Raw genomic sequence first — 17,237 nt, forward strand, 5'->3', positions numbered from 1 at the left:
CATGTCCTTATAGCTGTTCTATGATATAGCCTACCATATACTCTTAAAGTACCTTATAATCTTAAACGGTTATGGTAACTATGGTTTGGCTTTATCAAAACATGTCGTGTAAGGTGTCTAACACTGTGGAATAATACCCCCATACCATTTCTGGACATGAGGATATTATTCCCCCTTCTAGAGGGAAAGACATGTTAAAATCATACTTCACTGTTAGCCTCTGACCAAAGCCTCAGCATCACAAAATGGATGCTGCTGCCACGACACATCTCTGGCCTCCTGCAGCTGGGAGTGATCCCAGCCAGGGAGGCCTGGACAATAGGTTTCCTGCTTGGGGAGGTGCTAGCACCTCCCCAGACAGCCTCTAGTGTATTGGGGCAGGGTGGGCTGAAAGGAATGAGACATGCCTGGGGCACACAAGGTGTTCCTTGCATAGTCCAGTTCAAACCGGCGCTGGGGCACTCCAGCCCCCGCTCTGGCGCGAAACTGGACAAAGGGAAGTGGGTGTAACCACCCCCTCCCAGGTCCCACCCATAAGGCGTGACCTAGCAGGTATCCCAGCCCCCCAGATTAGTATAAGAGTGGGAGTTGGGCCTCAAGACTTTAGATTATCCTGAACCTGCAACTTGAACAGAAACTCTGGACCTTCGACATTCGACGAAAGAAGAAGACTGAAGAATCTCCCTTGTGGCCAAGGAGTGGCTACCCTGTGCAAACAGGCACCATCAAGAGACTACCCTTTGCTTTGCCCAAGTTCTACGAGGAACCGACTGCAGAGCCCGACCAGAGCCTTGACTTCCAGACTTCTCCGACCCTGATCCACATCCACAGCAGAGCTGAGATCCGTGGAGGCGACGAGCGACGTGGGACCGGCTACCTGGGAAAAGTGGCTAGTATCTTCAAGCGCAGCTTCTGAGGCACCCTCGAAGTTGTGCACCGGGGATTGAGAAGCCCCACCCCCAAGCACCATCTGCACCGAAGATCAGCCCCCCACACTCCACGAGTTCTGCGTGGGGCCCTTCAGCATTTTCCTGCTTGCCGCGTCTGTCCGGTTGCTTGCCCGCTGGCTAGTGGCCTTTGTGACGACGCACCCTGAAATCTTCATCGCTGGTTTGGCTCCTCCAGACTGGCTCCTGCTCCTTTGAAAAAGAGAAGCACCCCAGACCTTCCTGGTCTGCACCAGAAGCAAGTCCTCCGTTCTGCGTGGGTTCCGCTTGCCAAGGCTTGGTGAGTCCTAGTCCAACTTCGACGCCGCCGACAGCAAGAGCCTTCGTGGGACAGCTCGCCTCCTGGTCCTGGTCGTCCTCGACGCTTCCTGGTCCTCCTGGCTGCAGCGACAAGCTTCACCTTCATCTGCAATCTTCACGACATCGCCTGGTTCCTTCCTGGTTCCACGTGGTCACTGGCTAGTGACCTTGACTCTGTCCCTTCTGCTTGCAGGTCTCCTCTCTTCTTGATCCCAGCCTTGGGATCCACCGGACACTCTTCACTGACTGCCTGTCAGCATCTTTCTTCAGGCATGCATAGGAGTCGACGACGAAACCCGACGCAACTTCACCCCTATGCACCCGCAGCCTGTGGGCTAGGTAACTTGGGTACTCCGGTGCTCATCAGGATAGTGACTATCCTAGTGTCTAGTTTTCCAGTCTCGACTTCCTAGCTACTCCGGAAGTGTCCTAAATCTATCGATTTCTAAACTGTACTATTGCTATTGACTTTTACGCATTACGCGTGAGTGTTTCCACTCTGCACCTGAATCCCGTGGGCCTCCCACTTCCTAACCTTTGGTAGTATAGTGTAGCCCCAGCGATTCCCTAGGCCTAGGCCTATCCTATTTCCGTGACAGTGGTCCTTATACCACTTACTTAGTATATGGTTTGCGTGGCCCCTAGGGCCTAACTGTATTACTTACCTGTGTGACTTAAGGTATGCTTAAATAAGACTGTGTTGTACTTACCTCTAATCTCATAAAGAGTGCTGAGGGTTTGACTAGAATAAATACACTTTATTTTATATATATATCTGTTGTGGTGTCCTTTCATTTGGTATTCAAGGGATTATATATGGTATCACAGCTGGCTTCACATGCCATTCAGAGTTTAGCCTAAGACTGCTCTTGTCCATGCTACCACTAGGATAGCTGGTCTATAAGGTTGACTTTACAACCAATCACCATAAGGGTATTTGGACTGATATAAGGTGTACACTAGAACTAGTGACATCATACATCAGGCCAACTTCTCACACTGGAGAAATTCAGCACACCCAGGACAGTCCAAAATTATGTATAGGATAATTTAGTGGCTTGATAAGTGACAAACCAATAATCATGCACTGATTAATTGACAATGGCAAATTGTCCAAATTCTTAAATTCTACTCGAAAAGCAGAGTCCACATCACTGGATTTTCTTCAAAGACGTAATTCTTTTCATTTTTCTTTGATGATACATCCCAAAACAAAACTGCCAACACATGTTTCGTCTCCCCTTAGACTTTGTCAAGGCGAAAGGCGAACTGTTTCTTGACCATATAGTGCATCCCTTGGGCAGTTAAAAAGTTTTCTCATACTACCGCCATAATAATCGCCGCAATTTTTCTGATAGCCTCACCACCTGAAAGTGACAAAGGTGGAGAGTGACACGTATATCCGTTGCCACTTCACAATCTCAAAGTCCACCTTAGAAATATATGTGGTGAATTTGACTAGCGTTCGTGAAAGTGATTAGCTGAACCTTGATAAGTTCCAAGCTAGAATGAAGCCATTGTTTCCTGTATCCCGTTACATCCTCGCTGTTCAGTATACTGTAGTAAATGGATAAGGGACATGGAGGCAATAAAAAATTGCAACTAAAAAAATATTTTTTTTTAAAGTTCACAATGTGTTACTACCCCAACAATGGTGCATTGTGGCATGAGAAATGCAAATAAATACCTGCTGGATAGTACAGAAGAGGCTGCAAGGTACAGAGCAATAAATGGCAAAAAAACTAAAAAGTGGAAGCAAGAAGAGAACAATCACAAAGATATAGAAAAGCAAAAATATGTGGGTGAGGCAGTAAGATGAAGTATAGGGTATTGAAGAAGTGACCTCTTGTTTAAAAAAAAAAAAGAGTACAGAACAGCCAACCCTTGAACATAAAAAGAAAAATATAACAATTTTCAAACTTATCACCTCAATGTAAGCCAATTCCACCTATTTAATGTACCTTCTCACATAGATTTGAGCCCTCACCTCTAATCCCTCATGCTGGCTCAGGAGTGTCTGCACACCTGGGAGATCATATCCATATTCGTCCGAGTCTGCTACAGCTTCCTTTTCTTGCATCCAGCTCCTCAACTCATCCACATCATGGTCAAATTGGTGAACATTGTGAGCCGCTTCCAGGTTCTGAGAGAAACAGATTTAAGGTTGAATTTGAAGCTTATTCTGATCTCTACGTAAAGCATGATACATTTAAAAAGCTTTTCTGAGGACACAAACACTATAAAAAACACATAAGCACCACAGACATTTCTAATATTTTGCACAAACAGGCCTCTGCTAACAGAAAGAGGGATAAGGTGCATGGAAAGCCTATCACAGTGAGTAAATTATGTTTTATGTTGTTTTTTAACATGGTAGCAATCTTCTTGTAGAGAAAGGCAGGAATTGAGGGTTTAAAATTATTAGTCATTGTTTTCACCACTCCTTGACCAATGTTGATCACCCAAATGTGCTCTAATGCAGAGTAACCTATACCTCACTGACGAGGCCTAATAAGACTGAAACTGGTCTGGAGTTGCTCATGGCTACTTCAGGAGAAAGTCTTGCTAGGCAGTTTGGGATGGACTGTTCTAATGAGGACTAGGGACTAGGGTCAGTAGTGATTTGCACAAGGTAGGCCTTTGTCTACAGTACCACAAATGGTGAAACATTAGGGGTTGGAATAGTACCTAGTGATTGGCAGTGGTCAGACTATTTGCAGGCATTCCATTCATCACCTTTCAATTGCTCATGTGCTACTACAAATCATTTACATCACGATACGTTTTCTCATGATTAAAAAGAATATATTTTGAGATATCTTAATATAAAGAAAGGTGTACAGTTAATCTTTGATGCAGAACATGGTATAACATACTAAAAATATGTGCACTATGTACAATATTGCCATGGTCAAACGTGCTCCTTTTATCCTACATAAACAATTAAGAAACCATTAGACGCTTTTTTGAGAATAAAATAACTTGATATAAACATTTCTTTCACATGCCTTATTTAGAGCTTAACACGTTGCTTAAAGAATGATATTGAACATTATAAATGCATCATACAAGCGTGGATATCACAAAATAGGTCAATACTAACTTTGCACAAGTAACTGGCTAAACAATATGGGCCCGATTCACAGAACTAACTTAAGACAAAATCCTAAACTTACTACTTTTGGTATTCACAGAAGTTAGGATTTTGTCTTAAGTTTGTCTTAAGACAAACTTAAGACAGACTTAAGACAGACTTAAGACAGACTTAAGACAAACTTAAGACAAACTTAAGACCGACTTAGTTCCCACTCGTACAAAATGCAAGCTGTGCACACGTTTTATGGGTGTAAAATGCGTATTAGCATAATATATCAATAAACATTCATTGAGCAAAGCAGTTGTCAAAACAATGGACCACAGGAAACAGGATTATATTCAGTTTCGCTGTTTATGTAGGATTAGGAGATCCAACCAGCCAACACGTGTTTCGTCAAAGGGCATAACCCCAGACTTCTTCAGGGCTGGTGAAAAAACATACATAAAGTACGTATCACAAACAAATTCATTAAATTACATTAAAGACATGTCAATTCGTAGAAATTCATTTGTGTTAGGTGGGAAAAGGCACCTGTTAAAAAGTGATTGCATCCTGTTAAGAGATCCAGAATAAGGAATCGAAATCAAATTCAGTGAATATGCACAAATATCATATAAGAAGAAGAATTCCCTTATGACTGGAAATCAAGAGACCCAATCAGTGAAAACCATAATTAGGATTCATGTCTGCCAAACCTGACAAAACACCGAGAAATGATGTGATATTCGATATGCATAGAGTTGCAGAGTTCTAAAAGAATATTAAAAGCCGATGTGACCAACTGCAAACACATGTCACGATAAGTGAACCATCTATTGTGACTCCATTGTATGTTAACAAGTAAAACTGTGTCTATTCGCGTCATGTGATTAAGGGGTATTTATAATGCCCCACATCTATAAGAAAACATGCGAACGGTTTGTTCAAACCCCTACCTTCTATATGTGTAGCAGGTATATCAGACCTATTGGTCAGGAAGAAAATCAGTAACCGTAAGGGAACATCAAGCTGAACATGTTCTAATCTTATCAAGTGTGAGACGCTAATCAATAACTACTAGTCGGTAAAACCAAATGAGGCTTACCTTGAAACTGGTGATAATTCCGACCCGGTGGGTCTTAAGGGAAAATGTGAATCGTCTACGTCCTCCAACAAAATAGATGGCCATTCAAGTGTTGCCAATAAAAACCGCTTCACTCTGTAAGGTGCATATAGTAAATATAAAACCCTTCTGTTGTGAACTACGCAATCTTAATTAAACCTATCCAAATGAAGTCCAAATAAGTAGAGGCTCCCCCTTACCTAGGACGAGTACATCCCAAAGTCTTGAGCCTCCATCAACTCGCGTAGATTACTTTCAGTGTTTGCAGCGTGCGCATACCCGAAAGTTCCTTATAACGTGTGCGTCCGTAAAAACACTAGAACGTGTACGTCAGTCAGAAAACTAGAACGTGTGCGTCTGTCAACCCACTTAGATCGTGTATGGTGATAGTGCGCATGCGTAACGTTACGTGCCACGCATCCCGGTTTTTGTCAAGTGGCATAAATTTGAAAGATAAATAGAAATTACTCGCAATGGACATTTTTTAAACATAACAGTCAAGAAGCTCTAACACATACAGGAAAAGTCCAAACTAGGTGTTATATAAAATATATATTGACAAAACGCCAACATTCCAGATAATTGTGAATCTTAAAGGCGGAACAGATACAGGCAACGATATTTCATGTCATTACTGTTGACTATGACAAAAGGGGTGAAAATGATATCCACTGGAGTTCCCCATATTTCTAATAGAAAAATTCAAAGCCTAAGAGTCATTTACTAATAGTGTAAGAGAGACACATGTGAAATTGACAAAACGAAAACAGAATCACGAATTGTATGTGAAGGTAAACACACCTGTAAATAAACATATTATATACAGTCATGATGAGAATGTCCGCAGTTCATGTGGTGGTCATTCTAATTCCCTATGAGATAATAGTACGATACACGGGAAATAAATCCTATATGCATGCAATTGGGAAACAAACCTAGATATTCATTTATGGCGTTCTTTCGTTAATTGTAAGAAAATCAAAATCCCTTGTGAGACATGCTGGAGTGAATTCCCTTGGGAGGTGTGCTGGAATGAATTCCCATAATGTATTCATTTAGTATTTCAGCTTCCTAGGAAATAGTGCATCTCACTATCGCTGTTAAAACCTAGGTCATGAGTACGTAAGCGCATAATCCAAAAAGCTTCTAGCCTCCTCAAATTAAGCTTCCTATTGCCCCCTCTGGGGTTTTGTTTGCAGATATCTATTCCGTAGAACTTAAACTTCTTACTTGCATCTTGTGTGGGACATTCCCAAACATGCAATGCCATGGGGTATCTCGAGTCCTTGTGTTTCAGAGCCCTAATGTGTTCCCCAATTCTTTCTTTCAGGCTCCTAATAGTACTGCCCACATATTTACCCCCACATGTACATTCCAGTACATAAACAACAAATTTACTATTGCAGTTTTTGTTCACTCTTATGTCATATGTCTTGTTGGGGCCTTCGAAACCTTTCTTCTTGTCTTCTGCCCACCTACATGTACCACAACACCCGCATTTGAAGAAGCCAATCGATCTTGCAGTCAACCATGTGTTTTTGGTTACATTACAAGTGTAGCTAGGACTGAGACGGGTTCGAAGTGTTTGGCCCCTGCGGTAAGTGATCTGTGGTTTATTACGGACAGATTTGGTAAGAGAGGAATCGCTAGTCAGAATATACCAGTGTTTCTTCATGCTCTTAAAAAGAGCCCTGCTGTACGTATCATAGTTGGTAATCAATCTAACCACTGTGTCAGTGCTTTTCACCTCTTTGTCTAGGATAGTATTGATTTGGTCTATGTGCTTAATTCTGCTTTCTGCTCTTTGTATGGTTGATTTGTGATACCCTCTTTGTGTAAATCTGGCACCGATATCATGTAGGTAGGAAGCAAAATCTGTGTCAATGCTACAATTGCATCTGGCCCTGGTAAATTCCCCAAACGGAATAGCATTAATCTGATGTGGTGGATGTGCACTGCTAGCGTGTAGGATTGCATTACACGCGGTGTCTTTCCTATATAGTCTGGAATGTAGATTATTATCTTTGATAAAAATCTCAATGTCCAGAAAGGTGATACATGTGTCACTTGAGACCTGTGTGAACTGCATGTAAAGGTTATTTGAGTTCAGGTATGTGAAAAATTCCGCCAAGACCTCTGGGGTACCCGTCCAAATCATCAGGCAATCATCAATGTAGCGCCCCCAATAGAGTATGTGATCCTGAAACCTGCCTCCTCCAGGTCCCCATATCCAGTCTTCTTCCAACTTACCCATAAACAAATTAGCAAAGCTAGGAGAAAATTTAGAGCCCATGGCGACTCCCTTCTTTTGTCTAAACCATTGGGAATTAAATAGGAAGACATTATTGTTCAGGATGATACGCATCATATCAACCAGCATCTCCGTATGTTTCCATTGAGACGCCGCTCTTCTAAAAAGAAAGGTTTCTAGGGTATTGATACCCAAATCAAGTTCAATGCTTGTATAAAGCGACACAACATCCATCGTGACTAGGATCATACCTTCCTCCCATCTAAGATCTGATAGTATATTCACAATGTGTTTCGTGTCCCTAATGTACGATGGTAAATTCTTGACTAGTGGGGACAGGAATATATCCACGTATTCCGCAAGTCTCTCCGTAGGACCCCCAATACCTGCCACTATGGGTCTGCCCGGAGGAAAGGCAAGATGTTTGTGTACCTTAGGAAGTGTGTAGATGCATGGGTAATTAGGTCTGAAAACCTTGAGGTATGTCATTTCTTCTAAGGTAAGCAGACTGTCATTGTACCAATTCGTGAGGTGCTTATTGACCAGTACCGTTAGGGGACCTATCGGGTTAAGATGTAGTCGTTCATAACACGTTGTATCACTAAGCTGTGTTAGTAATTCTGCATTGTAGTCACACTTATTCATCACCACTACGTTGCCTCCTTTGTCCGCCTCTCTGATTATCACATCTCTGTTAGTTGCAAGTTCCTTCAAAGCTACCCGTTCACCTTTAGACAAGTTGTCTGAGTATCTCATTTTCTTTTTTTGGTTCATCTTATCTTCAAACTTATTGAGGTCGGTCAGAACTAGTTTATGAAACGTATCGATCGAGTTATCAGCTGTCAGTGTAGGTGTCCACTTAGATTTGGATCGGAGCCCACTAGTAAGTGAGTAATCGGTTTGTACATCTAACTCCTGTAAGAGTATTTCCATACGTTGAGGGGTTTCTTCTGTGTCTGCTAGTGATAAAAGTAATTGTGTATTCAATGCATCTTGTATGCTGAAATTTACATTCGGAGACTCTGTGGGTATATGTACAGTATCTTTATTAGGTACAGGGTTCAATTCAAAAAATCTTTTTAATTTCAGATTTCTAATGAATTTGTACAAATCTACCTTAGTATTACAAACATCACCCTCAATAGTGGGGTTGAAACTTAATCCTTTCTTTAACAGTTCCACCATATCTTCATTTAGTGGTAAAGAAGAAAGGTTCATTACACCAATATCATCTGTTGAATTCGTTATTGTTTTTTGGTCTGTCCTGACCTCAATTTGGTGCGGTAGTCCTCTTTGTCTCCCTGCCCTTTGACCTCTACGGGTTTTTCGTTTATGGGATCGCGGGTTGGTGGTAATCTGTTCCCCTTCCTGATTCTCAGCATCTCTCTTTTGGTCCACCATTGGAGGGTTTTAGGGGTAAATTTTCCCTCTCCTGTGGCACCCTTGCAGATTTATTCAGGCTTATACACTAACGTGATCTACAGAGCGCTCAGTAGAGACCTGACAGAAAAATAACACCCCCTTATTTGGTTTCATTAGTTCCCACTCGTGGCTGACTGATGGAAAGCTGTTGTGGCGATATCCATGGCGCAGTCGATCACTTCCGCCGATGTAGCCTCTCCCTCCTGTAGAATCTTCTTGGCCTCCGCCTTGGACTCCTGTGGGAGCTGGTCCAAATATGGTGAGAGGTCGCACCACATTTGGCGATCGTACCTACCAAGGATCGCCAACGCATTCGCTGCCCGTACCAAAAGACTCGCAATAGAGGAAATCCTTTTCCCCGCATTATCAAGGCGCCTGCCTTCTTTATCGGCAGGAGTTGTCAGTGGTACAGAAGGATTGCGTGACTTTCATTGCGCCACCTGGGATATTACCAAATCCGGCTTCGGTTGACCTATCAAGGATGCTGGACAATCCTCAGGCGCCTTGTACTTCTTCTCTAGGCGTGGCAAAACAGGAATACCAGTAGCCGGGTTCTTCATTGCCTTCAAACCCTCGTCCCAGACATGGCAGACAATGGGAAGGAACGGACCACTTTCCTGTATGGCTCCTTAAAATCATAAATGAAGCATTTCATTTGAACTGAAGGCATAGGAAGTTTGAATCTACTATGAGGCTCTTTCCATCAGATTGTGAAATCCCCCAATGCCGGGGGAGAATCCACTGGATCCAGAGTAGGTGAAGCTGGATCCGGATCACATAATCCTCCCACTCAACACACTGTTGCTATCGTCCTGATCCTCGTCCGAGGAATCATCCTGAACATCCTGGACCACTGGAGGTAAACCTGGGCTGGATACCTGCGGCTGTGAAACCATCTGGGATGGTTCTCCTGGAGAAAACACTTCAGAAGCCGATGGTGTAGGCACAGCATGCACTGCAGAGAAAGTTGAAGATGGAGGAGGAGGAGCTTGAGAAAACCTCTTCCTATAATCCTGCAACATGCCCTGGAGATCTGCCAGGAGGGAAGAAGGGACTGAAACCATCTCCTGGCCTGCACTTTCCTGACGACAATAGGATTGTTGGTATGAGTACCCATGAGTGTATTTGCCCTTAGAATCAGTGTTCTGACATTTTAACAACAATTGTGAGGGACTATGGGCATAGCCACAAGAATCCTGATCATCCCCGTCAGAGTCCTCTTCTTCCTCGAGCAACAGTGCGGGAGGCAAGGGGGTAACCCTCCTTGGTGACATCATATCAGGTGTTATTCTCTTTAAGGATATTGTAATCCTCTCCGTCGACGAAGATGTCGTCGATGGTACCGTTGATGATGGGGTTGAAAGAGAAACCATCGTCGACGAGGTCGTCGACGGAAGATGCACCGTCGACGGTTGAATTGTCGACAAAGAGATGGGCGTCGTCGACCCTGCCGTCGACGAGACCGTCGACACTCCTGCCGTCGTCATCGTCGCCATTGCTCTCGTGGACGACATCGTCGTCGCCGCCACCGTCGTAGACACTCTTGTCGACACTCGTCGTCGCCGTAACCGTCATCGACGCTCCCGTCGACACATTAGTCGAAATGTGACTAGAAGGTATCGTCGACGAGCCCGTCGACGGTGTAAATTTTTTCACCTGAGATTTTTAAGTCTTCGTCGACGGAGTCTTCTGCAGCATCGTCGACGATCTGAAATCTTTCTCTGACTTCTCGGAAGATAGAGAAGAGGGCTTTTTAAAAGTTTTAGCAGACTCCACCACTGCTGCAGCTGCAGATTGTCCTTCCCTCTCCTTTGCACCATGGTGAGGAGATTTACTCGGACTCCGGCTCTCAGACTCACGGGGGATCTTTTTTGAGGCCTTAGCAGGACGTTCAGAGGATGGTGAAGGGGAAGCCCTACCCCTTTTCACTGACCTTTGAGATGAGGTGCCAGATGATGAGTCCTCACTGTCACTTGACAGTGTTCCCTTCCTCGACTTTACCTTCTGGAGCCAAGTGAGAAGGCGACCCTCACGGTCCCGGAGGGTCTTCGTAGAGAAGGTGCGGCAGATCTTGCAGTCCGCTGCCTTATGATCCGGGTACAGGCAATAAATGCAGTCCTTATGCCTGTCCTCCACATACAGCCTCTTCTTGTCACAGGTGGAACAAGGCTTGAAAAGGGCTTTCTTCTCCTTGTCAGACATTTCTGAATGAAACACCAAACAATTCTGAAGAAAAAATGTTGAAAAAAGCAGTTGGAGACTCCCTAAGCACAACGTGAGGTAGAAAATCTGAGGCTCTGAGGTTCTCCCAGGAGGGTTCTGTGGGGTGAGACTAATCTGATTGGCTGTTGCTTTATTTTCGTCTCTTTTACAAAAAGAGGTGGATATGCTACAAAAGGGAATGAGGCCTAGGCCTTTTTCTTTCTCTTTTGTACCTACTGCTATGTTATTTTGTTTACCAAGACTCGCATTCCAACGACGGGGAATGATACAAGCTATGGGAATCTATGAAAGTTCCAATACTGGAGTAATATCAAAGATACATGAAAAGGACATAGACCAAGACAAGTCCAATGTTCACAAGAAAATAGGGGTGCATTTTCAACAACCTCAATCACCTGCCAGTGTGTGCCACTTTCAGAGTGATTCATTTCACAGAAGTGTTGTACCAAGTTGGCTGACATAACTTTGTTCCTAATTTAACTACGGTGGTGGCAGAGATGAGTCTAACAAGTATTATTGTTCCATTGTTTGAAAGTATTACACACACCACTGCACTATTGGTTTACTCACCTATAAACAGTGAACCACCAAGCACGCTTTTCTTTCTAAATATAATAATACGCAAAGTCTACTGATGGTATTCTTGTTCCTTTGTTGATACTTCTATACTTTCATGTCATTTGTGGTCTGAAGAATTTTGTACAGAAAAGCTTCTACATGTATGTTTTAATTGAGCATACCACAAGGGACCGATTTCCTTTTCTTGTGATTAAATGCCACTGGTTTCAGGATGTTTTTGGGCAGCCCCTGTTATCTAAAACAATTAAATGAAGAGAATGCATTCAATAAAATCTCTTGGACTTCCCTCAGAGCTGTGATAAGAGAATTTAATCTCGATCCAGTGTTTGAAATGATGGTCTTTGCGTTATATGCTAACCTGACACGCGGGTCAGAATTGATGGCACCCTCTCTGACAAATTCCAGCTCTTCTAGGCTACACGTCAAGGTTGCTTCTCATCACCACTACTCTCATTCGTGACGATTGAGCCCCTACCAATAAACATCCGTCAAAATACAACTATGAAAGGTATACCATTTGGTTCTAGTATCCAGAAGGTTGAGAACTATGCTAATGATGTCTTGATATCAGAGGGACGGGGCAAAAGAGACGATCTAGGCCATTCTAAACATAATCATATTGTAGTCATAGGTGTCAGATACATGCTAAACATGGACAAAACCCAGGTTTTCCCCTTAAATAATCAATGCAACCAGGATATCATTCGAAACACACAACTGAAATGGCAACCAATCAACATTAAATACATAGGCTTACAATTCCAAAAATCTCCCCCACACCACCAAAGACAATATTGAAAAAGAAACTTTAAATAAAATTCATAACTTGATTGACACTTGGCCTTCTAAATATATAACCTGGTAGGGCAGATTAGACTGTGCCAAAATGAGGATAGCCCCACTATCAACTTAGTCACTGATATGTTCCCTCTTCCCCTATCTCTGATTTTCTGTGAATCAATCGGCAAAATGATTTCAAAGTTCATTTGAAACAAGAAACCGAGAATAGCTATGAATAAACTCAAAACAAATAAGGAATATGGTGGAATCAGCTCTCCAAATTTCTTTAAATACCAACTTGCTTTCTTGAATAAAACAAACACTATACTGGGTACAGGATGACCTCATATCTCCACCACCATGATGGGTGCACATAGAGATCTTCTAAAATGCACTACTCCAATAGGTATCCTAACCATGAAACACCTTCAAGTTAAACATTCTTACAATATTTTAAAGACTTTATAGTAGATATTAAATATTTAGATAAACTAAGCATGATCAAATTAGGCAATTCTGCTTTTGTTTCCCTATAGGACAACCCTCACATTGATGGTAATTTGCCATTCTAGCAAGGGTGGATTACATAAGGCATACACTATGCTAAAGATCTAATTAATAAAGAAGACCCCATCTCCTTCGCCATTCTACCATTATGACACAATCTCGCGAACACCACCTTTTATGATTTCTTCAAACTTAAAGTGGCCCTGAATAAAATTCAAAACTTTCAAAACCCACAAATACCAGACCTAATCAAATGACTTAAACAACTTCACTTACAAGACCATCAAGCTTCAAGACTAGAGAAAATATTATCTTCAAAACAACTACAAGTAAACCTACACATTCAAAGAAATTGGGAATCCATCTGCAGAAACCTGGGAGAAAAAACTCCCTCTGGTAAAACATGGGCCATTGTATAGAATTGTATTACTGTTAGAAATGGGGGTCTCTAATCCATCTCATCCAAAACCATGTTATAAACAAACTCCCCATTTTGTCCTATGGGAACAGGTAGCCTTGCAATAGTGAAAAACGAAATTGGCAGTAATTCACTATCAGGATAGGCCACACACACCAGGGCATGTCCTACCTTTCACATACACTGAACCCTGCCCACAGGGGTTCCTTGGGCCTACCTTAGGAGTGACTGACATGTAAGAAAAGGAAAGGTTAGAGCCTGGCAAGTGGGTAAACTTGCCAAGTCGACATGGCAGTCCCAGACTCCACACAGGCTCTGCAATGACAGGCCAAAGTTACACTTACACTTTGTGTGGGTGGCACAATCCAGTGCTGCAGCCCACTAACAGCATTTGATTTACAGGTCCTGGCACACTCAGTGCACTTTATTAGGGGCTGACACGTAAATCAAATATGCCAATCATGGAAACACCAATCCATAACACAATTTACAACTGCAGCGCTTGCACTTTAACACTGATCAGCAGTGAGAAAGTGTGCAGAGAAACTAAGCCAGCTAAAACAGACAAAACCGGGAGGTCAGAAAGCAAAAACTCTGGGGAAACACGCCAAAAGATGCCAAGTCTAACAATTACCAAGTACAGAATTCCACCCATCATTTCACAATGCAAATACATCTATTTTTTTGGAATCCATGCATACTCTAAGTTAGGACTTAGCAACGCAGACAAACGTTGGAATTTCCTAGAAGATGCAGGCACTTACAAACACATTGCAAATTCCTTCAGTAGTGGCTTGTCCGCTAAGGCAGAGGAGCGTCGCCCCACTGCTCATAAGGAAAAACAAAATGATAACGTAAAGTTACCATTTAATTTTTTTATTGAAGTCAGTGGCAGGGTGGGCCTCGCCAGAGCATGGGGAGGAGTGGTTCTGCCCTCTAGGGCTGGCCAGTCATGCGTATTTTGCATGTTCTCCACCCAGGCTGCATTATATCCTGGGTGAAGAACATGTCCAGGCTCCCATTCCCTGGCTGAGCACCAAACCATGGCGCTCAGACCAATCACAACGCTGCATTGCAGCGTTGTAATTTGCTCAGGGGAGCCTGTTTCTCCAGCTGCTTCCTGCTGCCGCCGGAACAAGAAGAAGGAAGATGAAGAGGACCGAGGAGATGCGGTGGCCGGCAGTTTCAGGTAAGTGCTTTTATTCCATTCACTCCCCATTCCGATTCTTCAGCTCCAACACCCCTATCCACTGACGCACTAACCCCGTCCAGTAGCAGCCGCTACAGAATGACTTTTTGGGACGAAATAAGATAATTAATTAGATCTTCCAACAACATATTGTACTCAACCCTATCAAGATAGTCCTGGGGCCTTGGTGTGGCATGCCACCATTTACATTAGACACCAATGACCTTCTAGTTCCGGACCTATTAATTACCCTGGGGAATAAAACTATCTGTATTTTTGATATTTAGAAATCAACAAATGTCTGTATTTATCAGCAAAATAACTATGTTTGCTTTGTAGAAAATACATGATGATGCTTTCTAAAAATAGCTAGTATGGTAAATGTAGAGTAAGAGTATATGGTACATCTGTGGCCCCCACTGAGGTGTATTGGATGAGATATATGTGTTTATAAAGCAATGCATGCAAAAGAAGCTTGTGAATAAAACCAATATCAAACTTGCTCACCAAACATGCACCGCCCAAGACAATGCGCTACATTTTACCTCGCATCTGTGGTTGATGGTTTTGCACAAATGTTCCCATATAGCATTCAGCTCATTTGTTCTGTGATGGATCTCAGCAAGCCTGCCATGAGAATTGCTTGAAAGGCTGGATACCAACTCCTGGATTCCAATCATCTTGGATTGCCCTAGACTTTCAATCTCCTTCATAAAGTCTTGAAACTTCTTTTCTTGCACCTAAACTCCCCATCCATTAGTGATGAAATGTAGAGGATAAAACAGCAGTTAGCTTAATAAAAACTGAATTGAACAAAAGGGTCACTAAATGCTAAATACTGGAGTATGCAACATCAGACTGAACCAAGAAACTAAGATGCAGAATGTGAGAAACTGCCATCTACAACGGATGAACGTCAAATCAAATAACCAAAATTGTAAACTGAAATAAAAAACATCTATAAGAAACAAGTTACTCACCTGTAAATACAGTTCTCAGGCGTTGTAATCTTAAATAGATTCACGTGCCTAGACCATTCAAAATCCTTGCGCTGGGAGTCCTTTAATAATCTTCTAACAGCCGTGTTAGTCAAACAAAAAACACTGTCATTTCAGATGGCAATTTTAGGCAGAAAAAGACACAGAACTCAGACATCGTAAGGAACCATTTTGAACCCAACTCTCCCTTGAGGACCCCATACTTTAGATTTTGTAACACAGGTATGAAAAGATATAAAGGATAGGTGAGCCTCAAACGGGGAGGAGAGTGAGCTGCATCAGCAGCGTCTGGCAAAGGTAAGGGCGGTAAGGTGGGGCAGGGCGCAGCGGGGGGGAAAGCAGACAGATGACAGAATAGGTATTATGTATTTATTTATTTGATTATACCTATTCTGTCATCTGTCTGCCGCGTTTACTTGTGCCGGCTGCCACTGAGCTGCATGTAAATCTATGAAGGATACCAATGCTGGAGTAGAAAATAAGTTACTCACCTGTAAACTGTGGTTCTCAAGGTTTGGTATCTTTCATAGATTCACATGTTTGAACCACTCCCCATTGTCAAAGTGGGAGTCCCGCGGTACATAAAAAGCAGTAAGTATAGACTTAAACATTAATGTTATTAGAGAAAAAACATTCGCTTTAATATCTCGTCCTAGTCATTAGGAACGGTCCAAACTCCAGCCAATCAGGCGACAGCACCCTCTAGAACCCTTTCCACAGAGGATCCAAGTTCTCAGATTTTCGAGCACAAGTGCAATATAAGTATCTAAAAATAAATCTGGGGAACCTCTATGGGGAGGAGGGTGGGTTGCATGTGAATCTATGAAAGATACCAATACTGGAGAACCACAGTTTACAGGTAAGTAACTTATTTTCTTCTCCAGTATTGGGGTATCTTTCATAGATTCACATGCTTGAATCTGAATAGAAAGCAGTAGTATTATAAGAATGTATGCTGATATAGATATAGATATAGCAGCGAGGTGAACTTTAACTGAAGAGTATGCCAAACCAGATTTTGCTAAGGATGGCAAATAAGTTAAAACTTCTTCTGAAGCAGAGAAAAAAGGATGTACTTCATTACGCCGGCACAAAAACGCTTCCATTTCAGTCTGTATGTCTTATTGGTGCTGTCCGTGACCAATACTGGAGGTAGGCTGAAGGCAGTAAAGCTGAGCCTATATTAGAATGAACAATCACACTGCTAATACTGCGCTAAGCCTTTAGACTCCATATTATTTAAGAGAACACAATTTGAAGATGCAACAAAAAGTGTCAAAGACTTGTATTTTGCTTGATTTAATCAATATTTAATGATAAACTTTTAGAGATTTTGAACCTTCCTATTGCCTAAGCAATTTTGTTTGACAAAAGATAACACTACACAGAAGAATTTTTTTTTACAATATTTACACCACAAAAAT

General features: G+C 42.4%; 1 protein-coding gene across 1 annotated transcript in view; it reads right to left on the reverse strand.

The window, feature by feature from the left end:
- Positions 1-17,237, reverse strand: part of SPTBN5 (spectrin beta, non-erythrocytic 5) — a 1,776,766-nt gene that overhangs the window by 240,946 nt on the left and 1,518,583 nt on the right. The window contains exons 58-59 of the mRNA XM_085627084.1: positions 15,361-15,555; positions 3,235-3,390 (exon numbers count right to left, since the gene is read on the reverse strand). Of these exons, the coding sequence (XP_085483210.1) occupies positions 3,235-3,390; positions 15,361-15,555 (351 nt within the window). The remainder of the gene's footprint in view (positions 1-3,234; positions 3,391-15,360; positions 15,556-17,237) is intronic.

This window comes from Triturus cristatus, chromosome 9, assembly GCF_964204655.1.
Source record: "Triturus cristatus chromosome 9, aTriCri1.1, whole genome shotgun sequence".
NCBI lineage: Eukaryota > Metazoa > Chordata > Amphibia > Caudata > Salamandridae > Triturus > Triturus cristatus.